Source organism: Cannabis sativa, chromosome X (assembly GCF_029168945.1).
Source record: "Cannabis sativa cultivar Pink pepper isolate KNU-18-1 chromosome X, ASM2916894v1, whole genome shotgun sequence".
NCBI classification, from domain to species: Eukaryota; Viridiplantae; Streptophyta; class Magnoliopsida; order Rosales; family Cannabaceae; genus Cannabis; species Cannabis sativa.
Window position 1 is genome coordinate 42,638,284 of NC_083610.1, and position 27,942 is coordinate 42,666,225.

Consider the following 27,942-nt stretch of genomic DNA (forward strand, 5'->3'; position numbering starts at 1 on the left):
CACCTACTCCTAGAGGAAGCACTAGACTTACTTGATGAAAGAAGAGAGGAGTCACAATTACGTAATGCCGCTCACCAGCAACGGGTAAAAAAAGTATTATGGCTCTCGTGTTCGAAATAGAGAGTTTATAATAGGCGACTTGGTGTTAAGAAGGGTGTTCTTAGCAACGCGTGACCCGACGGCTGGGGTCCTTGGACCCAATTGGGAAGGACCGTATCAGATTGAAGCAGTCTTAAGGCTTGGAGTGTACAAGCTCGCTCGCCTTAATGGGGAGCAAGTGCCGCGAGCATGGAACAGTGAGCACTTGAGGCGATACTACCAGTAGATGGAAGTCCTCCTCATTCGTGTGTCCTCACCTTAGTTTGATGTTTAGCCAAGTTTCCTCTTAGTTAATTATTTAATTATTTATTTATTTATTTTTCATGTCCAAAATCTTTATTAGATTATCATATTCTTAGAAATTCTATGTATTGTTATTTTCAAAGCTTGAATAAAAATATTTATTTATTCAAAAGATAGTTACATTGCCAAACCCAAAAACAAGTAACCAATGATAATAATCAAACCTTAGTAACTTGGGGGCATAAGGGTATGGATTTAACTATAGTCGTTTCTAATCCTACAATTTCCATTAAAAAAAATGATTTTAGAAAAGTGGTGAATTTCTTAAAATCACAAACACTTACACTAAAAGTTATAATGGATAGAGAGTGGATTTAATCATATACATGATAAGCACTTAATCTAGAAAAGAGTATTAACTCCAAAAAAAATTAGTAAGTTGAACATGTTCATCAAGAGAGCTTAAAGAGCAAACTCATTTAATTAGTATTTAACTAAGGATAACTTAGAAAATTAGAGTGTGTCAAGTACTTGGATGTAAAGTAACCAAGAAAAGAAAAACACAAATTACCCATGCAAGTTGTCTAAAGAGTAATAAAAATAAGGAGCACATGCGCTCAGGATAAATAACACATATGCTAAAACTCTCAAGGAAGAGTATCTTCAGGCGAGTCCATAGAAGTAGCAGCACCAGGAATGTTAGTAGTGGGAGGAAGCGTGGCTTCTCGAAGGAGTCCTGCCTTGCACTTCATAAGCTCCTTATCTCTAGTCTGGGGAAGCATGTGCGAAAGGTCAAGATTTTGGTTATTTTTCCACAACTGATAAAATTAGTCATCAAAGACACGCTTGTATTTCTGACGGTCTTTCGCTGCCCTCTCCTCATGCTTCTGAATAATGTCCTTCAATGCCTTAACCGTTGAATCATATTCTTTAGCGTCCTTCTTTAGTGCCTTCTCTAGCGCCGTATTCTTCTTCGCAAGAGCAAAGTTCTGATCAATGTAATAATTCGCTTGACCCTTTCTCTCCTCCAGCTGTGTTTGCGCATCACTGAGTTCCGTCAGCCTCTTATGGAGAATGTCCTCAAGTTCACCTTTGTCATGCTTACACTTTTTATCCGAAAGAGCAGAGAACTTCTTCTGCTCTTCAAGGGCTGCTTCTGCGGTAGCCAACTTCTCTTGTAAATTTGAAGAATTAAGTTGGGAGACCATAAATTGAGTTACACCCTAAAAAATAAGAGATTAGAAAGGGTGTTACCACAATAAAAGGATGTGAGATCATATATAAAAAAATATATATATATATGAGTGTGCACATGAGAAGATAGCCATTATCAATACATTTTGATGAATAGTCTGTCACTAACCCGAAGGATATCTTGGACTCCCCTAGTGACGGTATCACCTTCGTAATTGGACATGTCACGCACTACCTCAACAGTTGCAGTTTTTCGAACAAGGAGGTTGTCGTCAATGTGGTTGTCGCATCCCCAATGGTCACGAGCATACATCTACAAACATAAGTAAGGAGAGCGAGCATACAAGCATGAAATGAGGTAACCAAAAATAAATAAAAAATGCTAAATTAAATTCACTTGATAAAGTATTTAGGCTAGTTAATTAAAATAAATTAGATAAAAACTAATTCAATTACAAAAATTAGATGTAAACTAAATTTGATTAAATTAAATTGGAAAAATCTAATTTTGTTAAATTGGATTAGAACAAATCTAATTTAAATTAACCAAGCTAAATTAATTTAATTAAAAGAAATATTTTATTTTTTGGCTTGTTTTGTATACATCAGAATTTTATTTTAAAAAATTTGGAAGCATTAATTTTTTCTATGTATTCTTGGTATATACATATATATATATATATATATATATATATATAAAAGGAGCAATATGTGTGTGTCCATGAGCTCCAACAAAGGAGCCAAATGGCTCCATGAGCTCCCACAAAGGGGTCGAATGGCTCCATGAGCTCCCACAATGGAGCTGAATTGCAAAGGTGGAGCCGATTGGCATGGCTCCATGAGCTCCAACAAAGGAGTCGAATGGCTCCATGAGCTCCCACAAAAGAGCTGGCAAGTGGAGCCAATTGGCACAAGAGGACCCAATTGGCATGGTTTCCTAAGCTCCTCCAATATAGGCAAAGGAGGTGTTTGGTCAAAAAGAGGATCCAATTGGTATGGTTCCCTAAGCTCTTCCAATAAAGACAAATGAGGTATTTGGTCAAAAGGAGACCCAATTGGCATGATTCTCTATTGAAAAAATGTATATATATACAAAGGGAGGCGTGGGGATGTGTATATATGTTTATGACATATATACTCATCAATTCCTACCTATTTTAAATTACTCTACCTTTTTGTCTTTACTCCCTAAAACATAAATAGCCACAAACACATTTTTTCCTCTATTTCAAATTTTTTTGGATCAAATTAGGGATTTTAAATGTTCATCACTATCATCATCATATTTTTCATTTTTTCCCAAAAAGTTCATCCAAATCACACCAAATATATAAATCTCTCTCATTTCTAAAATAAAAAGTGGATTAAGATAACCCATAGCCTACATTGCTAAGTTTCATTCATAGATTCTAAAAATTACAAGCCAAATTTCACAACATTAGAAAAAATCAAATATGTAAAAAGAGGGTTTTATGAAAAAATCTAAAGAACACTATGATATTCATACTTTCTATGTATTTTAACATGGGAAATAGAATTAAATAGTGAATGGGTGGGAGTAACTTACTCAATAGTGATGCCCAAACTAAAATCCCCTCCAATAATCTTTAGTTCCCACTTTGAGCATTCCTTTGAAATGGTTCTTGGAGCTATTTGAGAGGATTTTTAGAAGAGCTATTATTTTTTATAAAGAGTGAAGAGTAGAATGGGTTGTAAAAAAAATAAAGAACCTATTTAAAGGCTATAAGGGTTAATTAATTTTTTTTATTTCACTTCTATTGTTTGTATCCCAAGATGTTTAAATATATTGGTGGTCTTCTACATGTCTACACTAATCAGTACCAGTATATGCGGGTATGGAGTCTAAGAACGCGGGGATTATTTTTTCTACAAGTCCATCATAATATTATAAAGTTATGATAAACTTTGGGAGCAAATGTTATCTCTCAAAAAATCTAAAATAATTGTGCATGAATTTTTATTCTAGATATGGAGGTCCAACAAAGAGGAGCTCATTAGTAAAAAAAAAACAAAGAGGAGCTCATTAGCCAAATAGGAGCTCCTTAGCCAAATAGGAGCTCATTAGCCAAAGAGGAGCTCCTTAGCCAAATAGGAGCTCATTAGCCAAGAAGGAGCATATTAGCCAAATAGGAGCTCCTTAGCCAAATATGAGCTCATTAGCCAAGGAGGAGCATATTGGCCAAAGAGGAACTCATTGGCCAAGGAGGAGCTCATTGGCCAAGGAGGAGCACATTGGCCAAAGAGAGGCTCATTGGCTAAGGAGGAGTTCATTGGCCAAGGAGAAGCACATTAGCCAAAGAGGAGCATTTTGGGCGCGCTAAGCTCCCGACTCCGTCATGTGCTAAGGTGCAAAGAGCTCCTCAGCTGCCAAATTATCTCAATGACCTGATGGGCACGAACCGACCCAATTGGCTCCCCTCATGTACCCATGACCATTCGGGTCCACTAAATGCGAGAGACAGGTGCTTTTAGAGCTGTTCCAAAAATATAGTCAAAAAATGATAAGTGAAGAGATATTTATTTTTTAAATAATTATTTTAATATTATTATTTTGTATCTTGAACCTAACCCAACTATAATTACGGGAATGTATCCCTATGTTTAAGGGATTTTAAATCCTATATGAATGTCTATATAAGGGGCGAAATCACTTGTAAAAGGACCCTGAAATTGATACTCACGAGATCATACTCTTGAGCTCCCACTCTCAAATTCTAAAAACTCACTTGAGGAGTGAACTCTTGGAGAACATAACTCTAGAGAACTCTCCTCAAGCATTGAGATCAATAACACTCCAAGTGGACTAGCCTATTACCGCTGAAAGGGGATGAACCACTATAAAATTCTTGTGTTCATCTTTGGTGAATTTACTTTTGCAAACCGGTTTACTTTGATTAACTATTGCATGTGTTCATCTTGCTCGTTTTATGATTTTCTTAAATTCGTTAATGAAAAATCGCGTTAACAAAAATAAAATTTAATAATAATCTAATTTAAGTGTGTTATGACAAAAAAATTTATATTTTCTGTATCTACTGGTGTTAAGAATTATTTTCAAATTAGTTATATTAAAAAAAAATTGTCAAAAAATAAAATTTAAGATTCTATTTTTACAATTTTGAAAAATACAGAATTCATTTTAGCAAAACATACGATCCAAAATAATATTTACCCTTTTTATTATAATGTAAAATAAAGAATGTAGAGCTTAAATAGAAAAATTCTTGGGAATTTGTACCATGTAAGGAATAATCAACTATGTGACATTTGATGAAAATGGGAAAAAAAAAATTCCACATTGAGAAGCAAAACAGAACCAATCTTGCTAATATGCTAAGATTAACCACATTGGGCAAAGTAACCACTTTCAATTAGCATATGGTGGCAACTAAAATAAACAAATAATTCATATCAACTCTTGCAAACAATTTCAGCCGTTGGATTTGACAACATCCTTTGACATGGAAGGAGCAAATAAAATATATCTCAAACAAAAATTTGAAACTCATTATTTCTAGTTTATGCAGAGAGCACTGCACGTATCTTGTAAAATGTAATTTACCAAATATTTCTTCTTCATACATCGAGGAGAAGTCTGCGAGGGTCTTCAACGACATCTTTGATGCGGCGCAAGAAGAAGACGGCCTCTCTTCCATCAATTAGCCGATGATCATATGTTAGTGCAATATACATCATTGGCCTTGGAACAACATTGCCTCCAACGACCATAGGGCGGCTCACAATTGAGTGCATTCCCAATATAGCAGACTGCCACAATAGTTCAAAATAAAAATTATTAACAAGGCATTCGTATGTCAAAGGTATCGAGCACAGTAAATGTGAGTATAAACTAAAGCAATACCTGTGGAGGGTTGATAATGGGTGTACTCAAAAGACTTCCATAAACACCACCATTAGAAATTGTAAATGTGCCACCAGCCATCTCATCAATTGATATAGAACCGGCAGTTGCCTTCTTAGCAAGAGTGTTAATTTCCTTTTCTATTTCGGCAAAGTTCATTCTTTCAGCATTGCGGAGAACCGGGACTACAAGACCCTTGAAGGACAAAAATGATAAACTTTTGGTTAGACATACCTTTTTTTTAAACAAAAATATATTTATTTATATCAAAAAGTTATTCTTTGATGGCCATACCTTTGGTGTGCCCACTGCAATGCTAATATCAACGTAATCTCTATATATAATGTCATCCCCATCAATGACAGCATTCACAACTGGCTGATATTGAAGCGCACTTATGGCAGCCTAAAAGACAGAAAAGGAAGATTGATAAATGCCCAAAGAACTACAAAAAGATTATGGAACTGTCAACTGTTTCATGGCACTTTTACAAAGACAAGGACTCAAAGCACATACTTTCACAAAGCCAGACATCAGGCCCAATTTCACTCCATGTTTTTCAAAGAAAGCATCCTTATATTCTGAACGGAGACCCATCAAGTTAGTCCTGCAAGTATGTTAATAGAACAAGGAAGTTCTTATGTCGTAGAAGAAAACACTTCAACAGATTGCAGAACTTTGAAATCATAGCAAATGTTACTAACAAAGCTTAACTTTCGTTAGATAGTATAGATGAATCAAACTTACATATCAACCTCGTTAAATGTGGTCAACAAAGCAAATGTATTCTGGGAATCCTTCAAGCGTGTTGCAACTCGCTTCCTGAGTCTTGTCATGGGAACCTAGACATAAAAAATAAATAAATAACGAAAGAAAGAAATTGTAGAAACTCCAACCAATTTAACGTATTATTTTACATATTCCTAATATAACTAACCCGTCTTTCCCTGTCCTTTGGAGGCAGCTGAGGTTCTGTGGGTTTTGGTGGTGGCGGAAGTCCCTTAGATTTAGGTGGTGGGGGAGATGATTCTTTCTTTGCCTCCTTGATAGGGGTGGTCTCTGTCTTGGGGGCCTCTTTGGAAGGTGGTGGCGTCTGACTAACAGCCTTTTCCGACGAAGAAGCTATTGGTGCACCTTCACCTGATTTCGATATGGCAGCAACCTTGATGCCTGGTTCTACAGTATCACCTTCGTTGGCCAAAAGCTACAACCAATATATAGAAATTAGTACAAGAAGAGTAGAATAGCTAGTAGGTCAACAAGATCTCAAGAACTTAAATATATTTCCAAAACTATTACCTTAGTTATAACTCCAGCTACAGGACTAACAACATCGATCGTCACCTAATGATACACAAAGTAGAGTAAAAAACAATAAAATTCTGCAACAACCCTTCAAAGTGCTTCAAATACAGCAATTGCAAGTTTAAACCATAGAAGTTGGATAAGATAAATTACCTTATCAGTTTCAATTTGAGCAATGGGCTCATCAGCTTCAACTCTGTCTCCGGGTTCTGTTTGTTATGCACCATAAACATGAGAAGGCATCAATTCATGTACATGCACACATTCTAAATCTAAACAAGTTATTAGACTAGTTAATGTATAACAGGCAGACAGTCAGCTACTATTGACATACTCTTTAAGAAATTTGCCAAAGTCCCATCAGTAATAGATTCACCCATGAAAGGAACAGTAGCTTCAACCACATCCCCTACACAATTCAACAGTGAGATTTAAATTAAAACCATCATCTATGTAAAGCCAAAATACCAACTCATGGTATGAATATATAAAATTTAAGTGATTTATATAAAAGGAATACCATCATCTGAAGAAAATGATCTATTACTCAATCTTATAACAGATCCAGTTGGAGATATAGCATTAACTTCTCTGCAGCCAACCACAAAAAAGGTAAACATTAGCAAGGCAAGAGGAAAAAAAGTTACAAAACTAGAAGAAAATCCAAATAATTGAATATCCTTTATTCAAAGAGTATTGAGTGTGGATAGCAAGAGAAGAAATTCAAAATTGATGCACAAAAATTCTTATTATTATTTTTATTTTCTTTTTAAAAAATAAAAGAAAAGTAACAGAGAGAGCTCACTAACATGCTGAGTTTTGGATAGGCATGACCTCCTACAATGAAGGGGGAATAGGGACAAAATCAGAAATTGGGAAACTGGAGAATGTAGACAAAGATTCAAATTAAAACTGTGAAATCAGAAAATTAAAAACCAATGTCCATAAATTACCTAAAAATGTGTGGTAGCTAGAGCTCTGGACAAAGGCAATCTCTTTGCAAATGAATGAGGACTGCAGATTTAAAAGAACATTATTAATATGAAATTGCAGCAAAATACCACATTTAAACAGTTCTCTAAACTTCATGGTAAACAAGTGCAATATCAACATTAAAAATCTACATAAAATTATTGTAAATCATAGAAAAATAAAGTATAGATTATTGCTAAGGGCACCAACGGTGCTGTGCAATAATTTTAGTATTTAGGTTTTACATATTTTACATTTTAATCTAAAATAAAATATGTGAACTCAAATACTTCATTGCACCAATCAATATTCAATACCGAATGGTGTTGGACTTGGACACCATGCTCCTTATACCGATGCTGAAAAGTACAAATATACTGGAAAATACATGCCACAAAGCCTCCCGTTTCTATTATGCTTTTGATGGCACATCAAAAAACTCAGTTCCCAAACAACAAAATTGAAGAGAAACAAAGTCACAAAAATTAGTACCTCTTTACGCACAGTATGGTAACAGCTTGACCCAGAAACCGTATGCTTTGCTTTCCAGGCTTGTCCCAGCACCTGAGACTATTGAAAGTAAAAAAACTTTCTTTCAGAAAAAACAATCCATATTTTGTTTCATAATCAAACAATACTTCGAGAAAGAACTAGCTTAAAATAAAGGATGTCCATTACAAAACCAATGACAAAATTAGAAAAGAAAAAAAAAACTCAGGTATAGATTATACCGAAGCAACTCTACGTCGGAGAACTCCCCAAATCATTTCTCGTGAATCCTTCAATATCTGCAAAATGAAATGAAAAATACAAATAAATCAACATATTAAAGAAATAAATCCTCAATCTATAACAAAACAGTCATTGCTCCACCACCAAAAAAAAACTAATAATAATATCTAAGTTAAATATAAAATATACCATTTTTCCTCAAAATATAAAGACTGAAATGCAAAGACTTAATAAGATCCAAACTTTGAGGGACAAAGAGAGTAAATAGAAAACAATAGATCTTCTAGTGCAAGAATAAACATAACCTGAACACTTAACCTGTAGGAAAGAAGAAAGCGGATCAAAAAAGATCAAAGAAAATGAAGAGGAGGGAAAAATAGACTATCTTTCTTTTTTCTGTTTTTTTTTTTTTTGGAGGAAAGGGAAGAAGAGACTTGAGCAAACTTCTAGTTCTAGCGACTAGGGCTGCACATGGGTTGAGTTGGGCGGGTTGAGGGTATTTTAATGTGCCAATTACTAACCCAATTATTACGGGCTATAAAATTATAACTCATTCAAAATACTTTCAAAGTATAACCCAACCCATAATAAGCGGGTTAGGTTGGGTTGTAACCCTTTTAAATCTAAGGTAAAATTTGAGACCTAGCTAATTCATTTTTCCATATCATAATATTAAAAAAATAAGTTAGATCAATTTTAAGATATTTACATGACTAGTACTTAACCACCCTAATTAGTAATTATTAGGATCATCCAAAATAATTATTAGTTATTACAGCCATCCATAATCACAAATATAAATCTAGACATTAAAATAAATTAAAAAAGTTACTTTTTGAATCTTCAATAGCACCAATAGTTGTCTTACTCTTCTCTTTTCCTGCTTCCTAGACCTTAAGTTTTTTTTTTCCTGCAATTCAAATTTCAAGAAACAAAGTTACATAATTTATTGTTGAAAATAAATGAGCATAATAAAAAAAAAATCATAATAAACTCAAACAACAATCAAGTATAATTGCACATTTTTTATTTTTTCCCTTGACAATTTCATATGATTTTAGAAAAAATAAATCAATAACAATTGCACAAGAAAACACATACGACATGAACAATATCAATAATAAACTCATAAACAAATCTGAAATCAAATAAAAAAATCTCAATAAAGTTTCTGATATAAATCTCAAAAGTCACAAAATAATACATTCGCATAAATATATGTATATATCAAAGATCAATCAAATGAAAAAATACCAATAAAATTTCTATTAATCATAACCAAAGCACAAAATGAGAAAAGTAAATTAGTCAGCAAGTCCATTACAATTGTGGCTTAACAACAGTCAACAGAATTCAACAATTTCCGATCTTTAGTTCAGATAAAATGATTACAACCAAATTTTTTGGATAAAAAACTACAACAAAGAGCATGTGCAATGAGAACAAGAATTAAAAAGTGTGCAGCTTGATAAGTTCAACCAAAATTGGTTTGATTTTCTTAATTACATGTCCTAGAAAACTCAAAAGTCAAAACAAACAACAGATGTAAATAGAAATTTATGAACATATTTACCATTGAATAACAAAAAATGCAACGAGGGAACTGATTTAACCTAAAGATATTAACATATCAAAATTTTAATTCTTAAACATGCGAGACATCCTAGCTTCCTCTTCGAGTGAGATGAACAAAAATGAATTGATACGCAGTTGGGTACAGCAATTTGACCGCATAAAGAAAAATTGCATGACATATAAACCCCAAAGTCAGCACAGTTTAACAAATTAGATGATAATCAAGCATCAAACTTTAACTATTTATTCCATCAAAATTCAATTTTTGCATACAAATATGATCAAAGAGACAAAATATACACTTATGAATATCTTCATTAGACCCTTGAAGAAACAACTCAATTTCATACCCTGAAGTAGCAAAACCTAAAATTTATATTCGATGTAACCTCCTCAAGTAGAGACAACTTATATGAGCAGACAGCAGAGATGCAAATTTATATTCATAAACCCAAAAATGAAACCATAAAACAAATTCAAATTTTGTCTTTCTTATAAAAATAAAATACAACAACAATCGAATCACTTCATTAGACGTACCCACGATGAGTTACATAGATAAGACAAATGCATGAGAAAAAATTATCAAAACCCATTAACAGATTTGATTCAAGTTCATAAAAAAGCAAAAAAAAAAAAAAGGAAAGTTCTCATCATGGGTCGGCACGACTCACCCACGACACTCGATCCTCCAGAGCCAAGCGTTATAGATAATAAACTAGGTTGTTCTAAAGAGGTGGGTTGAAGGAGATCAGATCGAATCAGATGAGATGAGATGAGATTTCTGGGTTACAGGGAAAGAGAGTCAGATAGATAGGGAGAGGGATTGAGAATCTTGGGGGAATTAATGGTGAAGAAGGCGATGGTGGGAATAAAGAGGAGAAAACACTTCTATTAATCATAACTACAGCAATACATTCACACACACACACACATATATATATATATATATATTAAAGATCATAGAAAAAAAAAACAACGAAAAACTTATAATAATAAACTCATACCACACAATCACATCCGAAATCAAATGAAAAATACAATAAATACATAATCCAAAAAAAATGAAAGAGAAGAGAGATGAGAGACTACCTAAGACTGAGGAATGGTGGAAGCAGGTGGTGGCGGCGACTTCGCCTCCGGCTGGAATTGGAAGGAGTGCGAATGGTGGTGGTGGCTCCGGCTCCGGCTGCTGTGTTGGATCGATAGAGATGGAGCTGAGAGAGAGGTTTGCTGCGTTTAGGGTTAATAAGACGAAAAGGAAAATGAAATTTATATCGTTGAATCGTTTTTATTATTATTATTATTGAAAAAATAGTAATAATAATAAATAAAAGGAATGGGTCAAATGAATAAAACAAAAATAAAATATTATTTTTTTAATTTTCCTATTATTATTATTATTTTATTTTATTTTTTTTTTGAGAATAAAGATTGTTGTTATAAATTAAGATGAGAAATCATTTACAACAATAAAGTTTATAGGCAGAGGAATACAATCCGACCAAAAGTAAGCCTCATCCACTCCTGAAGCAAATTTAGCCAAACCATTGGTAGCCATAGTAGTTGTTCATTTGACATGAGTTACATTAAGAAAAAGAAAGAAAGAAGACTAGAAACATCTGAAATTAAATCTTGGAAAGAAGAAAATTTAGATGGAAGTTTGCATAAAACATTGGAGACACGTAGAGCATCCGTTTCCACGTGAGTAATTGGCAAATTGAGTTGAAGTGCTCAATTTAAGCTATGACACATAGTCAAGGCCTCCATTTTGTGGACAGCGAAATTGCCAACTATTGGTTTTGAAATGGCTGCTTTCACATTGCCTACATTATCATGGATAATAGCTCATATTTCTGTTTTTTTGTTTTTTGTTTTTTTTTTGAATCAATTGCAGCATCCACGTTTAGTTTAAGGTCACCTGGTGCTGGAGGTGTCACGGGACTGGTGGAGCTGTGTTTGTGTGGGGCTGTGCTGAAGTACCAATATCGGGCCTGAATTTAGCTTGTGCTACTCGAAAATTATGCAGATAGTTCTATGTAAAAAATGCAAGATTCTTGGTAGGTTTTGCTTGGTGTCCATGTATCACCCGATTTCTTTTAGACCATATTGATCGAAGGGTGCAAAAAAGTTGCTCCATTTCAAATCGTTTGAAAATTGTAGACAAGTGAACAAGATAATCACCTTTTTGCATTGTGGACGCATTAGACCAGTCGAGTACACGGTTCGAATGTCGCTAAATTGCCCTTGCATATTTGCAACTGAATAATGCATGGCTGATGGACTGCCAAGCTTGATGGCAGATGAAGCAAGTAGCATCAGTGATGATTTTCCTTTTAACCAATGCAGTAGCCACAAGTAATGCATCATTATAAGCACGCCAAGCAAAAATTCTTATTTTCTGTGGCAGTTGGAGTGACCAAAAGAACTTCCACTATTGGTTTGCTGAAGAGGAGCATGAGTTGTTGTCTATATCTTCTAGTGATGTTGCATAATGATATGTTTGAACTGAGTATACACCAGATGAGTGGTAGTGCCAAATAAGTGTGTTGTTGTGTCTAAAGAACCCAAAAGCAATTGTCAAGATGCGGTCCACGCCAAGTAGAGAAAACCATTGATTAAGGAATGACATATCTCATTGTCTATTTTCAGTTATAAGGTTTGAAACCACACCATCCATCAGACCCGAATAGAAAATTGGCTAAAAAGTGGAGTGTTTTAGGATCCAAAGATCAATACCACACTTAACTCGACAACCCTCACCATTTTTCCATCTCAAACCCGAAGACAACAACTCTTTACCCCAATGAATGCCTTGCCACGTTAATGAAGGAGAGTGCCTAAGATTAGCCTCGAGGAAGGAGCCATGGGAAAAATATCGAAATTTTAGAAGCTTGGCAAGAAGAGAATCAGGTTGAGTAAGAATTCTCCAAGCTTGTTTTGCGAGTAGCGACTGATTAAAGTGTTCAAATGAGCGAAACCCCATACCTTCGCTATCCTTTCTCTTGCACAATAGATTCCATGAACGCCAATGTATTTTTGTTCCATTCTCATTAAGGCCCCACCAAAAGTTAGACATCGTTGACTCAAGTGTTGGAATTTATTTTACCAGGATCTTAGATATACTCACAAGTATGTTGTTTAACACTCTAAATATGAACTTTCTAAAACGATAAATAAACACATATAAAGTTAAGAAAATCTTACATTAATGGCAGCGGAATAATGTCTCCTTCCACTCAGATCTCTAACCCTTGTATCCTTTCTGTCGCAGAGTATTATCAAGATCTGAGCCCGAATGTCCTTCTCTTTGTGTGTGATCCTTCACAGTCTTCCAATCTATGATTGAGGTACCACTTGTTGTGTGTGGGCACTACTCTATCACTGAGGGTTTCGAAATTAAGAAGAAGAAAAGAGAGAGAGTTGATTTCGGCTATAGAGAGAGGGAAGGCTCAATTTTCTGAAGAAAGAATTTCTGACAGAAAAGGTTATGAAAAACTTGTTAAAAACTTGTTATTTGACTGAGCCATCACTTTCTATTTATAGGCAACTACTAGGTTTAGGTCAGGAATTATTTGGCATTAAGATAATGAAAATATCAATTTGAAAAACCACCCCAAGTGGCCGGCCATGGTGTGTAATGGGCCTCACTTGGTTTTTGCAGTTTTCACAAATTTTATTTCTATTTTCTCAAAAACGCCAATTTTCCAATTCTAACCATTTAAATGCCAAAACTAATTATTTAATAACTAAAATAGATTATTAAATAATATTGTCATTTAATTTAATTATTAATTAGACATATAAAGTCTATTAATAGATAAATAAACCTAGAATCTCTTTTCTTTACAATTTCACCCTTGCTTAGTGAAAATTCACAAATTAGACATAGTCTAACTTTAGAATTATAATTGATTAATCACAAATCAATTATTGAGTCTTACAAGTAGTATAGTCTCAACTAGAATGGGGACCATGAATCTATATGCTGAGCTTCCAATAAGTGAACCGAATTTACTAGGTAAATTCCTACTTATTAATTCTTCGTTGAATCCACTCTTAGAACTTAAAATTGCACTATCAGACTTATATAGAGCATATTATATGTTCCACGATATAGATATGCTATCTCATTTAACCATTGTTATAATCTTATTGTGATCAAAGATCCTCTATATAGATTATTTACATCGAGATGGGATAATTTTACCGTTCTCACCCCTCAACGTATTTTGCCCCTTAAAACACTTAGCTACCTGTAAATGATGTTTAGTGATCGAAGAATTAGTCACTTAAACAAGAGCTCATCCATTTACTTCTATTTAGCTAAGCTCGAAGGGAATCATCACTTGACTTCTATACACCAAATAGGTTATAGATTCCATATTTATGTTCAACACTTCCACTCAATCATACTATCATGTTCCCAAAATATACGTATCACCCTGACCCAAAAGTAGGTTTAACTAATAAATCAAAGAACATGAATAGTACTCCTGAGTTGAGCCTAAGCATATCACGATTTAGATTCTCTTAATCTTAAGATCAACTACTGATATTGACTTGGAAAGATATGACGGTAAGTTTATAATATCTTAACTAAGTTGCAATATCGGTCCAGTCCAATGTATACTCCATACATTCGAAACTAGTATACTTTACTAATGTCCTGAAAAGAACATAACACTTACTCCAAGTGTAAGTACACATCATCGCTGATTATCACATTAGTGTAAATCCAAAACACTGATGAAACAGAGACTTAGTCTTTTGATTCATATAATCACAATCACATTCCACTGTGTTGACGATACTGTAATTGTGAATAAATATATGATCTGAACTTAACAGATTTTGTGTGTAAATGTAATAAACATATTAAACCATTAGCATGTAAAATTCATGCAAACATAAATCACTTCAAATTTCTTATATTGATAACTAATCAGATTGTAAAGGGTTTTATTTAGGGCACAAAACCCAACATCAAGTTGATTACAAAAATAAATTGGCAAGCGAAAGCAACTCATGGCATAGGTGGGAATTGATTGGACAACCGCTTTGAGTAGCACTTCACGTCCACCAACCGAGAAATTTTTTTCACTCCAAGTGTGCATTAGCCTCCATATTTTCTCTTTAATATCGCTGAAAAATTTCTTTTATTTCTCCCAGAGTATGAAGGTAAACAGAGATACTTCTCATGACACTCACATATGGGCATTGACAATTGTCTGTGAAAGAAAACTTGAGCGGCAAGCGTGGTGTTAAGCGAAAATGACATAATGGAATTGTCGAAATTGAGGACTTAACCTGAAGCTATGTGGTAGATATCCAAGACTCTCTTAATTGCAAGACAAGAACTCTCATTTGCTTGATAGAAAAGAAGACTATTATCAGGAAAAAAATAGATGAAAAATCTGTGGAGCATGTCTAGTAAGTTTGAACCCACTTAGATGACCATTATTCTATTCTAGCTGCAACATTCTTGATAATCCTTCTGAGCAAATAAGAAATAAGTATGATGATAATGGGCAACCCTATCGAATACCTCTAGCTGGAATTAGTGAGCCTGTGACCTCTCCATTCAAGAGAAATGAGAAATTGTTCGTAGTCAAGCAACTTATAATATGAGATATCCATCTATCATCGAAACCCATTTTTTGCATGACTTTTTCAATGAAACGTCATTCAACGCAATCGAAAGCTTTGCTCATATCTAACTTTAAAGAAGCAATTCCTTTTCGGCTTGCTGTTTTGTTTTTGATGGCATTGATCAGCTCAAAGGCAACAAGGACATTGTCTGTGATCAAACGATTTGGCAAAAGAGAACTTTGTGTATCTGAGATAACCACTTTCCATTCTCATTATTTTTCATGTAAAAAAAAATTGGAGTTTATAATGAACAAAAAAAATCAGACCAAAAGAAGAAAGGAGAAAAAGGGATAGAGAGAAAGAAAAAGCTACTGTTGTTGTTCTTTCATTTGTTAAAAGTAAGGGTAAGTATACATGAAATATATTATTTTCTTTTCCTTTGTACTTATTTTTTTTCTCTACTCATCTATAAAATGCCACAAAATTAAAATGAATGTTCTCATTCAAAAAATACTCTCATTCTGCAAACAAATAAATTGGATACCTTTATCTATAGAATGTCTTCATTTTACAAAATCAAAAATCAAAAGGATACACTCATCGACAAATATATAAAAATTATCAATTGGACCATTTGTTTTGTTAAATGACAAAATAGATTTTGTATTTTTTAAAATGGTAAAAATAGTATCATGAACTCAATTTTCAACAATTTTATTTTTTAATACGACCAAATTTAAGATGATTTCTAACACAAACATATACAAAAAATGTAACCAGTTTTGTCATAACATCTCTAGATCAGCTTATTATTATTAAGTTTTATTTTGACAAAAAATCAATTCAGGGTCCTATTTGTACAATTTTAGAATATACATGGTCCATATTGTCATTTAACAAAACAGATGATTCAATTAGTAACTTTTGCAAAATAGAGAGTCTAAAATGGTATTTACCCTTTAAAAAATAAAAACAATTAAAGTTATAGCTTGAGATTCTAAGAACTTTACATTATGCAATTTTTTCAAGAGAAATGACACAATATAGAGAGAAGGCATGGAAGGAAGCTCTTGGTTGAGTACTATCTCTTCACAACTCTGCACAATTATTAAGAAAATGAATAGATTGTTAAACACCAATTGATATAGAAAACGAAACAGAATCAACCCATTCCAATCTAAAACGGTTGTCCCAATGTTTCCACAGCTAAGTTTATTACAATTTCCTCAAACTGAAACTGAGAACCTTACTAATCAAACAGTTGTGCCACAACACAACTCGTAGAGATTTCAATATTAAGTTAAAAATTAACTAATTTTTATTAAGAATGGGGATGGAATTGTTTAGTTTGACTGATTCAAATGAATGACTTACTAACAATAGCACACACAGAGACTAACACAGTGCAATGTTATGTTAAAAATTTGGTATTGATGTGTTCTGAAATTCCAAGTTATTATTAAAGTTGATAGAGAGAAAGAGAAATAGAGGAAGTTGAGCTTCCCTTGTTTAGCTACCAAAGTCCAAATTCTTTGCCTATAATATAACCTGAAATTAGCAAAGCACAACAGCAGCATCAACTTCCAAAAAATTATAATGAAAGCATCACCAAATGGAGTCCAATAACATAATCCAACCCAAATAAACAAAGCTCTTGTTGTGATAATATTATTCCTGATCAATTGAATTACATTTTTCAGTTGAAACTTTGAGTGTTGCTGAAGCACAATAGCCAATACTACCATAATATGATCAATTAAGAACCAACAATCATAAACACCAAACTCAACTAATCAAAAAGTCTTTCAAACTGTATAAGCTTCTAACCAAAATATAAGACAAAATTGTAATTCCTTTAACCAGCTGTTGTTGAAAATGTCTTTCAAATTTCCCTTTTCAACTTCTACTTTCTGCTATGTGTTTTAGGGATTTTCTTATCGTCATAGGCAGTAGTTACAAATGAATAAGGTCACAAAGCTAATTATTGAATAAGAATGGAGATCACAATGAGAAGCAATTACGTAATAATCAGAATTGCTTATTTGGGTCTTGAAATTCACATCCAAAAACTCAAATTGTTTACTTGCATTAGAAATTAGAGCATAACTATTTAAGCATCCATAACAGAGAAATGCAACAGATTGCTATGATAGCTACTGCAACATGTACAAAATTCAAGGCAGTTAGATTTAGATTCAGTTTCTTCTACTAGGAGTGAAATGTATAATATATAAATAAGAAATGGAAAACAAAGAGGATGAGGATGAAGATTGGGATTTGAGAACAGAGAAATATTTAGGGGTTTAATTTAAGGGTTTTTGAGAAGGAGAAAAAGGTAGTCTCTTCTCTTGTACTAGTTTTATTTTTTTTTTTGATAGAAAATTCATTTTCATATATAATTCTTCCAAAATACATGGAAGAAGAGATATATTACAAATCAAATAATCAATACTACAAGTAACATTCCCAACATCAACAAATGTTACCAAACGTGTAAATCATAATACTAAAACAGAAAGAAAGAGGCCTAAAACCCACTTTAGAAACCCCATTTGCCAAAACCAATATTCCAAGCCAAATCAAGATGTTAACAACAAATGGGACAATGGACCAAACCATTCTCATTACACTCACCACATCTCACCATCACAATCTTCCTCTGCTGCACCTTCTGCTTCTCATCCAAAACCTTACAACTCCCATTACAAGCCATACACATAACAAATCTAAATCCAGCACAACCTTCACAACTTCCCCCTAAAGCAATTTGAGGTATACCATCAAACAAAGCACCCAACTTTCCTTCTTCCTCCAACTTCATCACCTCTTCAGCTCCTCCTATCAATCGGCCTTTGACAAAAACCAATGGAACTTTCACTTGTGTTGTCCCCATTAGCTTCCTAAGTTCTTCCTTAAAACCCGAATCCATCGATATGTCGCGCTCAATCACATGGACGAGGTAAGACTCGATTATGGATCTAACTTTGTTGCAATCCTCAAAAGTTTTCCTAATTCCCCTAAGTGTTGTGGTGTAAACCACCACAGAGTTTTCTCCCCCAGGTGGACAATTCTTAGTGAAAGATTGTATTAGATTAGTAGTATTACCATTCTTCTCCAAAGTCATTATCTTTCTCCGAGCTTTATTAGGCGATGGAGAAACCATTCTCTTGATTTGCTCTCCTTCAACATTCAACTCTTTCTCATAAGAAGCTACTAAATCTGGATCAAAAAGAGGACTAAAGCTTTCCCTTTTCGGAGACCCTTTTGCCTGAAAACTCAAACTCAACACTGCTTTACAAGATTTCTCACAAGAATTCCTCACTTTAAGTACCCCTTTGGGACTAAAATCAGACCGACCCACATAACCAGTGCCAAAACCCTTTTTGTTATTATTCTCTTTATTCCCTCCTCCTACTGCTGCTCCAACACTCTTCGACTTTCTCGGCGAACCAATCTGATTCAAGAACTTCATTGGACTCTTCGCATCCATATCAGCCAACCCACGAAGAAGAACAGCACGAGTTTTCGGACTCTTCTTTACTTGATTCGAAATGGGCATTCCTTCTTCTAAATCCTTCATAAGCTCCCAAGCATTAATAACCTCTGGCTTGTTTTCTCGAATCGGTGATGACCTCTCAACTTTCTTATTAGTCTCTGTTGTAACAGCAACAGAGTCTTTAACCATTTGCTTCCCATTGTCGAGATTGAGAACCCCATAAGTGGTTGATGTAAGAGAAACTACATGGTTCATGTAGTCGCCGCCATTGTTGAGTATGATATCTCGATTAAGCTCTTTTTTGAAGAGCTTCGATGAAACGCAGCCCATTGATGAGTAGTTGGGTCTTCTTCTCTGTTCTCTGTGAATTTTTGTTTGAGATTTTGGGATTATAAGAGAAATGGCCTAAAAAGCACACAACATTGTTTGTGGAAGTTTTTTACCTTAAATTTTTTTGAATGTTTAACGGTTACCTTGTAACTTCAACGGGCCCCACCCCAACGGTCACACAACTTGTTTCTTTTTTTTTTTTTTGAAACTTGCACAATGGTATTGTACTCTCAATTGGGTTATATATTATTGTACTACAAATGTCGCTTTATACGGTTTTTATAATATTTAAATAATTTTTACAGTAAATTATTGTAAGATTTATTGTAATTTCTTCTTCTTCTTATTATTATTATTATTATTTAAAGTGATTAGTATGTGTTATTAAAAAATAAATTGGTATTATTTCCTTGAAAAATTATGCTTCTAAATTATTATTGATTTTAAATATTCTCCTAAATTATTCTTGTTATTGAGTAAAGATTCATTTGTTTAGTTGTTTATAACATAATTAAATTAATTTTTTTTATTCTCTCTTTTAATTTTTAATAATAAATATAAAATAAAAAAATTACAACTCTTATTAAATAGAATATATATGTCACCTCTTTCTTTTTTGGTAAATCAGTCAAATATATTACTCACCAAAATAAATTACAACAAATTAATTCCCTTTACAAATATATTCACACCAACTTCTATCACCTCTCTTTTTTGTGTGTGAGAATTATATATGAATAGATTACTAAGTTGTGATCTTTCTTTTTTTTTTTGTTGTTTATAATATTTTTCAGTTATTAATATTAAATATAATTAAAAATTAATTAGAATTTACTTTATTATTCTCTCTTTTAATATTAATAATAAATATTAACTTAAAATTATAAAATTAAAAAATTACAACTCTTGATAGATAGAATGTTGGTAGATTGGTTTGATTCGGAATTTTATTTATTTTTTTGAACTAAACCAATAATAATGATTTTCTAAAAAAAAAATTAAAACCAAACTAAACCAGACTAATTCAGTGCTCAAACCAAATTAAACCAATCCACTTAAAAATAAATTGATTTTGTTCAAAAACATGGTTTGTAATTCGTAAATTTTCTCTTTTGTTTTTTTTGGAAAGATTTTTCATTTAATAGCTGATTGTTTCCTGATTCTTATTCAATAACCTAAAAGGTTTCTAGAGGATATAAAGTTATTCTTAGGTCGCTGGTTTTTATTAGCTCTCCTAGTGTATTTTTTTCTAAATCATTTTCAAGTTTAGAGAGTGTTTTTATTGTGTGAGGAACTTTAGTTCAACAAGTTCTGCGTTATTTATGTATTGTTTCTTTATGGAAATTGTGTAGGTTGAACACACTTGGGCATCATTCATCAAGCTTGGAGAGAAGACTTGCTTGTGAGTCACTTTTCAGGAGGAAGAGTGTAAGTGTTACCATTTGAAGAGAGTTCAAGATTTAGCACTTCAGAAACTTGATTAAGAGCTTAGATTACAACAGTTGCGACAAATTTAAAAAGAGAGTCTTTATTTGTATAAGTCAATTTAGTTTTATAATAATTTTGAGATTCTTCTAATAATTTCATTTTCTGGGTGTGACCCCATGGACTAATAGCAATCTAAGAAGATTGCTAATACAACGTATAATTTTGTGTGATCTATACTTTATGTTCATTTTTACTTTCTGTTAGTTATCTGTTTAAACATATTTTATTTCTGTTCAAATAGTTTTTTTTTTTTTTTTGGTTTAAACATCTCTGTAAAAGTACAGTAATTAATTTGAATAATTAATTCGGTAATCATAAAAACAGAATTTCATTTTGTTTTACGTGATTATTTGTTTAATACTTAAATTCTATTAAATTTTAAACATAAAGTTACTCACAATTATAGTGATGTCATCACAGTACAAAATAATTGTGATTATATGCTTCGAACTTACTTAGTCCCAAGATTTATCAGTACACCAGATTTACATTGACGTAATAATCGGTTATGTGGTGTACCTACACTTAAGCAAGTAGAATATCATTTTCAAGACATTAGTAAAGTTGACCTGTATCGAATGTATGATATTTACATTAAACTTGGTCGATATTAACAGTATAAAAAATGTTATAAACCTACAGTTATATTTATTCTAAGTCAATATCATTTAATTCATCATAAATCAATTTGATGTGAGATCAATATCACATAAAATACAGTGTCATGGTCCCATAGAGCTATGTTATTATCTTTGTTTGTTTATATTTGCTTACGAAAGTGCATAATAGTATAGCAGAATTTTATTAGGCTATTTTTAAAAGGCTAATTATGATTTTTGCCCCCTGAACTTTGACATGTACCAAATCATGCCCCCTGAACTTTTAAGGTCGTTAAAAATGCCCCCTGAACTATTGAGATTGTTGGATTTAAAGAATTTTTTCCAATTTTAGTAAAAAAGTCTAACATGGATGAAAGTCCAGGGGCCATGATTTAATACATGTCAAAGTTCAAGGGGCATGATTTGGTAGATATCAAAGTTTGGGAAGCATGGTTTAGTATATAAACAATCACTGAAATAGTAAAATTGAATGAAATTAGATAAAAGTCCTTAAATCCAACAATCTCAATAGTTCATGGGGCATTTTTAACGACCTTAAAAGTTCAGGGGGCATGATTTGGTACATGTCAAAGTTCAGGGGGCAAAAATCCTAATTAGCCTTTTTAAAATATATATATAGAAATAAATAAGTTAGTTTATATATGGGCATAAAATTTGTGCTACAAAGTTAAAAAGATGTCTCAAAAAATACTATAAATAAACTTAATAAGATTTCAAACAAAAAACAATTATCATTGGAAAAATCGTTATAGCAGTTAAGGTTCGGGGTCCGGGCTGAAGTTAGGGTTTGGGTCTAAGTCTTGATCCGGATCTGGAGTCCAATCTGAGGTCCAAGTCTGGAGCCAGACCTAGGGTTGAGTCCAGGGTCTGAGTTCGGGTCGAGGCCAAGGTTCGACTCCAAGGTCAGGTTGTTGGGTTTTATGCCCTAAATAAAACTCATTTCAATATAATCAGATTTACTTATTAATATAGATCAGAAATAACATTTAATGTTGCATGGTTCACATGATTTATTTCATGATTATATGTACATAATGTATGAATTCGTCTGAAACCCTTTTCACATACTTGATCCTGTTTATTGTGTTGTCAACATATTGGAAAGTAAACATGACTATGTGAATAAAGTTTCCTAGATTTATCAGACACAGGGTTTTACTGATATGATAATCTACAACAGAGTTTACTTGCATTTGGAGAAATGCTATGTTCTTTCCAGAGCATTGGTTAAAGTAAAGCTCAAGTTGGATGTATGGAGTATGCATCGGAAGGGACCGATATTGAACTTTGACTTAGATTTATTAAACTTACCGTAATATCTATTCAAGTCAATATCGCCTAGTTGATCCTAGATCAAATGATCTTAACCCTGTTATGATTAGGCTCAATCTCAAGAGGCTATTCGTGTTCTTTGATTTGTTAGTTAAGCCTACTTTTAGGTCAGGGTGATACGTACATTTTGGGAACACGGTAGTGCAATTGAGTGGGAGCGCTAACATAAACATGGAATTTATAGCTTCTATCTGGCAAATAGTAAGTAAAGGATGATCTCCTTCAAGCTTGACCAAACGAAAATAAATGGTGGAGATCTCATTTCACATAAGCTGAAATATCATTTATACGGGGTTAAGTGTTTTAAGGATTAAATATATTGTAGGGTGTAACGGTAATCTAATCCCTTTACAGTGTAGATCATTCATATAGAGGATCATTGATCAAGTTAGGATTATAACAATGGATAACTAATGATGTGTCTATATGGTGGAACATATAGAGCATTCTATATACTGAGAGTGCAATTCTAAATTCTATGCGTAGATTCAACGAAGAATTAATAAGTCAGTGAATTTAGGTTATAAATTCTTGATCTGCTTATTAGAAGCTCGATTATATAGACCCATGGTCCCCCCACTAGTTGAGATAATATTGCTTGTAAGACTCATATAATTGGTTTTGATTAATCAATTATAATTCTCAAATTAGACTATGTCTATTTGTGAATTTTTCACTAAGTAAGGGCGAAATTGTAAAGAAAGAGTTTTAGGGACATATTTGTTAATTATGATACTTTGTATGGTTCAATTAATAAATATGACAAATGACAATATTATTTAATAATTATTTATAGTTATTAAATAGTTAGAATTGGCATTTAAATGGTTAAATTAGAAAATTGGCGTTTTTGAGAAAATCAGATGCAGAAAAGATAAAACTGCAAAATTGCAAAAAGTGAGGCCCAAATCCATACTGTATAGGGCCGGCCACTTTTGTATGGTTTTACCTCTGATATTTTCATTATTTTAATGCCAAATAATTCAAACCTAACCCTAGTGGAATGCTCTTCAGGAAATTTACACTTAAATTTTCTACTTTTTCCTTCAGAGAAAAACTGAGCCTTTCTCTCTCCCTATCTTTGGCCGACCACTCTCTCTCTCTCTTCTTCCTAAAGATTTCGAAATTTCTTAGTGTTAGAGTAGTGCCCACACACAGCAAGTGATACCTCAATCATAGTGAGGAAGATCGTGAAGAAAGACTTTCAGCAAGAAGGAGTTTCAGCACTAAATAATCAGAGAAAGAGATCCAGGTTCAGATATTGATAATGCTCTGCTACAGAAAGGAATCAAGGGCTAGATATCTGAACGGAAGGAGTTATATTATTCTGCTGCACCCAATGTAAGGTTTACTAAACTTTATATGTGTTTATTTCATCGTTTTAGAAAGTTCATATTTAGGGTGTTAAACAACATACTTGTGAGTAGATCTAAGATCCTGGTAAAATAATTTCCAACACAGGTTCGGGTCTGAGTCCGGGTCGAGGTTTGGGGTCCGAGTCTGGGTGTCAAGGTTCAAGTTGGGATCTGAGTCGAAAATATTAAATAAGAAAAATAACCTGTTTAAAAATATTTTGACTCACTTTATGGAATGAGCTTTTTCACCAGTTCTTTGAATTTTTGAAGAATAAACAGCTTTACCTCAATGATTGGGGTGCTTTAAATTCCTTTATTTTAAAATTAATTTAAAATTTATTATTCATGCTCTATATTTATAAAATATTATTCATTGCTCTAAACATATTTTATTAATTATTATTTTGAGTTTGGATAATTTTTTTTTTATATAAACACATAAGTATATATTTAAAATGTATTAAAATTTGAAATGATTTAGAGACTTAAACAAAAGAAAATTCAGTATCCATTGGCATCAATGAACATGTTAATAGTCTTCTCCCTTGGTGAACAACCCTATGATATCACTTCTCTAATGCCTTATTAAGTCCCATAAGAGACCCTTTTATATAACTTTATCAATACTTTTTATATTATGGATAATAACATGTTGTCCTTTCTATATCACTTAAAAACAGCTTAATAGATTAATAGTTTCTCTGCTCATATAACTCATAATGAAGTTTACACTAAAGGCAATTCATGTTATTAGTGAAATATAGTTGATGAATTTACTATTCTTTTCATGTTTGTGTATTCATTGCTAATATCATAATACTAATATTCTAGGTGTGTTGTATCCAATTTTTAAAATATTGAAACAAATAAATATCATCAAAAAACACAATAAAGACTGGTTAAGTATATTATATGAAAGATCTAAAAGACCTAATACAAATTCTAGTTGAAAATCAAAGTTAATACAAGTTATTTCACAACAACAACAAATGAAGATATGGAAAGAAATTCAATCATTACGAAAGCACGCCGAAAGTAAACAGTTGAGTCCATGATTATACTCCGCGATCTTCGCTAGTTCTTCTTATGTTACTTCAACCTTTTGATTACTCGTTGATTTGGGGCTAAATAAAACATCAAGGAAAAAGAAAAGTACAAAAATGCATATACCATAAAGAAAAAATTTAGAACATATGAAATATTGAAGAAATTATTACCTCATTATAACTTTATCAGCTGGCCATGCAATTGTATTGGCAATAGCTTCTTCGATACAAGTAATGGCTGGAGTAGGCCTCCACAAAAATGCACCAGGTTGTCTTACCACATCTATTCCTATTTTCATAGCATTAGGTCCGAGAGGAATCTGATGGACGAGATCCTTTGGATCGCTTGAGACGAAGTGCCCATCTGCAATAGTTTCACCAGATCCACACCAATCCAAAATCTTGCATCTATCGCCATGCGTGTTAACCTTTTTGCTCTTCAATAACATTTCAACACAAGATTAATTGATTTAGAAATAAGATATAGTTTCAAATATAAATGACATGTTACCTTATCAGCAGGAACATGATTATTTGATTGCTCCACAGTCTGGTAAGAATGATTCTATTAATATCATCAATTAATCGTTAGAAACATTGAGAGCAATCTAGTCTTTAAGAATATCACTTACCTGATTTTTCATTAAAGAATGAATTAGTTGATCCATATGTGACATTCGTTCTTTTAACTCTTTGTATCGATCTTCTAACTGAATTATATACTCCATATGTATCATTTTTTCATTAGTCACACGACCATCTTTCATCGATCCAATTGTTAACTTTGTTTGAGCAACTCTTCTTCCATAAGCTCTCACACAACTGCTCTTTTCGGGACCAAGCACCTTTGAAAGAATATCCTCATTGACATTTGTAGTCGAAGAAGACACAGTTGTATATTTTTTATGTTCTTCCACAAACTCCTAAATAAAATAAAGGTGCAAGTTAATTTATACCTATGGAAATTTAAAATCCAAATAAAAAGGACAATTACGAAAGTTTTAGCAGCATCTGAATTTACAGATTCTCCGTTTTTCTTCTTATGTGCCTTCGTCCAAACATCAACCCTTGAAGGAACTTCTTTGCTTGCACTATCGTTTGTCTATCAAGGGTGAAAAGAATATAAACCAGAATGGAACTAACATATTTAATGAAAAATAATTGCAGAATAAAATTGATTGTACCAATTCATCAATCAATCGTGCATATCATTTACGGCTACAAGTGTGAAGAACTTGATTCTTCAGTCTCTCTCTGATTTTTTCAGTTTTAGCCTATAACAATAAATGATTAATCATGTGATGATATAAACCAAAAAAAAATTGAAAGTAAAGTTAGCATTAATTACCCAAAATCCAGAACTGGTTTTCTCCCTAGCAAAAGTCTTCCATTCATCTTCAGACTTGATGTTCTTAGGTCGCAAATTTAATCTCACTTCTTCATTTGGTGCCTCTTGAAGTTTAGTAACCAATCTTGATTTTGAAGCTCTCCAAAGATCTGCCATACTTCTCATTATATAACGTTTTTGCCAATGTTTGCTGATCTTATATCTTGCCTGGTTAAAATGAAATTATGCAAAGCTAATACTGCATAAGTAAATTTAATCAACTTCGTGGTCAAAAAATAAATTACAAACAATATCAAATTACATACCGTAACATAGTTCCATAAAATATCTTTCAATTCTTTAGCAACCTTTCTCCAATCACGTATGGTTACTGGTACAAATTCTCTTACCAATGGTCCTAAGAATGAACAAAGATACTGATGCTTCACCAATTGGTTGACCCCGTGAATTAAACTTCACTTCGAAACGATTGTCAATGTCTATTGCTAAAGTCTTCAATTTAGTTGGTCCTCTTGTATTCCTTTCTGTAGATTCTTTAATAGGGGTCACAACTTCTTTAGGTTCTTCTTTGCCCACCACCAAGTCATCATCACCTATTGTTATGTTTTCAAGATTCTCTACTTCCAATGACTGTGATCGATGTGATTTTCTTTTTGATATTGCAGGGTTAGGATTTGCCTTTTTAGGGGCTTTTTGTGATTTCTCAGGAGATTCAAGTGGTAGTGTGTTTGACCCCTGTTTCTTTGAAGGGCTTGCTTCTGAAAGTCTCTCTCTTCTCATTCTTTTGAGAACTCCCTTAGTCTTGGCTTCCGGTGTAACTAATATTGGACTACTTGAGGCCCCATTGGATTTTCTGGACACCTTTTGAGTAGGAACTATAGGAGAAGGTGTTGGTATTTGTAACACCCTAACTAGCATAGGCGTATTACGTGATTTTTAAACATACTGTACAGCTCGTTGCTAATCAACGAGGTTTATGGAAAACGTGATTAATTAAAATTTTTGCTTTTTAATTAAACTTGTAAAATATTTATACAAAATACTCGGGATCCCGATTACAAAACCATTTACAAAAGTTTACTGTCTATACAAAATACTTGTCGCCTAGCGACTAATTACAAAAATAGCCTCGTTGTCCCGATGATCGTACGCTCCAGGCCTAACCGCCCCGACATGTACAATCTTCACCGGCTCGCTCACGGTCCATCAGCCCTAGCCTTGCCCTTACCTACACATAAACATAGCACTGTGAGTCGACAGACTCAGTAAGAAAAGCATAATAATAATCATACATAAATCCTGGTCATGATCAGACGCCCATACCCCTGACCA

General features: G+C 33.1%; 3 protein-coding genes and 1 long non-coding RNA gene across 6 annotated transcripts; all 4 read right to left on the bottom strand.

Annotated features, from left to right (window-relative positions):
• Positions 1-799: 799 nt before the first annotated feature.
• LOC115702505 (uncharacterized) lies at positions 800-3,490 on the bottom strand. Its single transcript, XM_030629942.2, has 3 exons — positions 3,104-3,490; positions 1,706-1,849; positions 800-1,565 (listed from the first exon to the last, which is right to left on the bottom strand). Exons 2-3 carry the CDS (start codon positions 1,847-1,849, stop codon positions 1,170-1,172), a joined length of 540 nt encoding a protein of 179 aa, XP_030485802.2. The 5' UTR covers positions 3,104-3,490; the 3' UTR covers positions 800-1,169.
• A 1,415-nt stretch (positions 3,491-4,905) lies between these two features.
• On the bottom strand, positions 4,906-11,323 carry LOC115713017 (dihydrolipoyllysine-residue succinyltransferase component of 2-oxoglutarate dehydrogenase complex 1, mitochondrial). Of its 3 annotated transcripts, none has more exons than XM_030641486.2 (16): positions 11,096-11,323; positions 9,261-9,338; positions 8,428-8,484; positions 8,189-8,266; positions 7,678-7,738; positions 7,534-7,561; positions 7,245-7,315; positions 7,059-7,133; positions 6,878-6,933; positions 6,719-6,763; positions 6,357-6,623; positions 6,167-6,261; positions 5,936-6,026; positions 5,714-5,824; positions 5,420-5,614; positions 4,906-5,325 (listed from the first exon to the last, which is right to left on the bottom strand). In XM_030641486.2, exons 3-16 carry the CDS (start codon positions 8,461-8,463, stop codon positions 5,134-5,136), a joined length of 1,401 nt encoding a protein of 466 aa, XP_030497346.2. In that variant the 5' UTR covers positions 8,464-8,484; positions 9,261-9,338; positions 11,096-11,323; the 3' UTR covers positions 4,906-5,133. The 3 variants fall into 3 exon arrangements, with proteins under 3 accessions (XP_030497346.2, XP_060963101.1, XP_060963100.1); XM_061107118.1 differs by having other exon boundaries at positions 11,093-11,270; XM_061107117.1 differs by lacking the exon at positions 9,261-9,338 and having other exon boundaries at positions 11,096-11,270.
• A 6,629-nt stretch (positions 11,324-17,952) lies between these two features.
• Positions 17,953-19,596, bottom strand: LOC115713030 (uncharacterized). Its single transcript, XM_030641507.2, has one exon. It carries the CDS (start codon positions 19,419-19,421, stop codon positions 18,183-18,185), a length of 1,239 nt encoding a protein of 412 aa, XP_030497367.1. The 5' UTR covers positions 19,422-19,596; the 3' UTR covers positions 17,953-18,182.
• A 5,483-nt stretch (positions 19,597-25,079) lies between these two features.
• On the bottom strand, positions 25,080-27,503 carry LOC115703072 (uncharacterized). The gene is made up of 5 exons (XR_009685226.1): positions 26,916-27,503; positions 26,447-26,759; positions 26,284-26,364; positions 25,895-26,185; positions 25,080-25,812 (listed from the first exon to the last, which is right to left on the bottom strand). It is a non-coding gene; the product is annotated as an uncharacterized LOC115703072 (long non-coding RNA).
• Between the last annotated feature and the right edge of the window lie 439 nt (positions 27,504-27,942).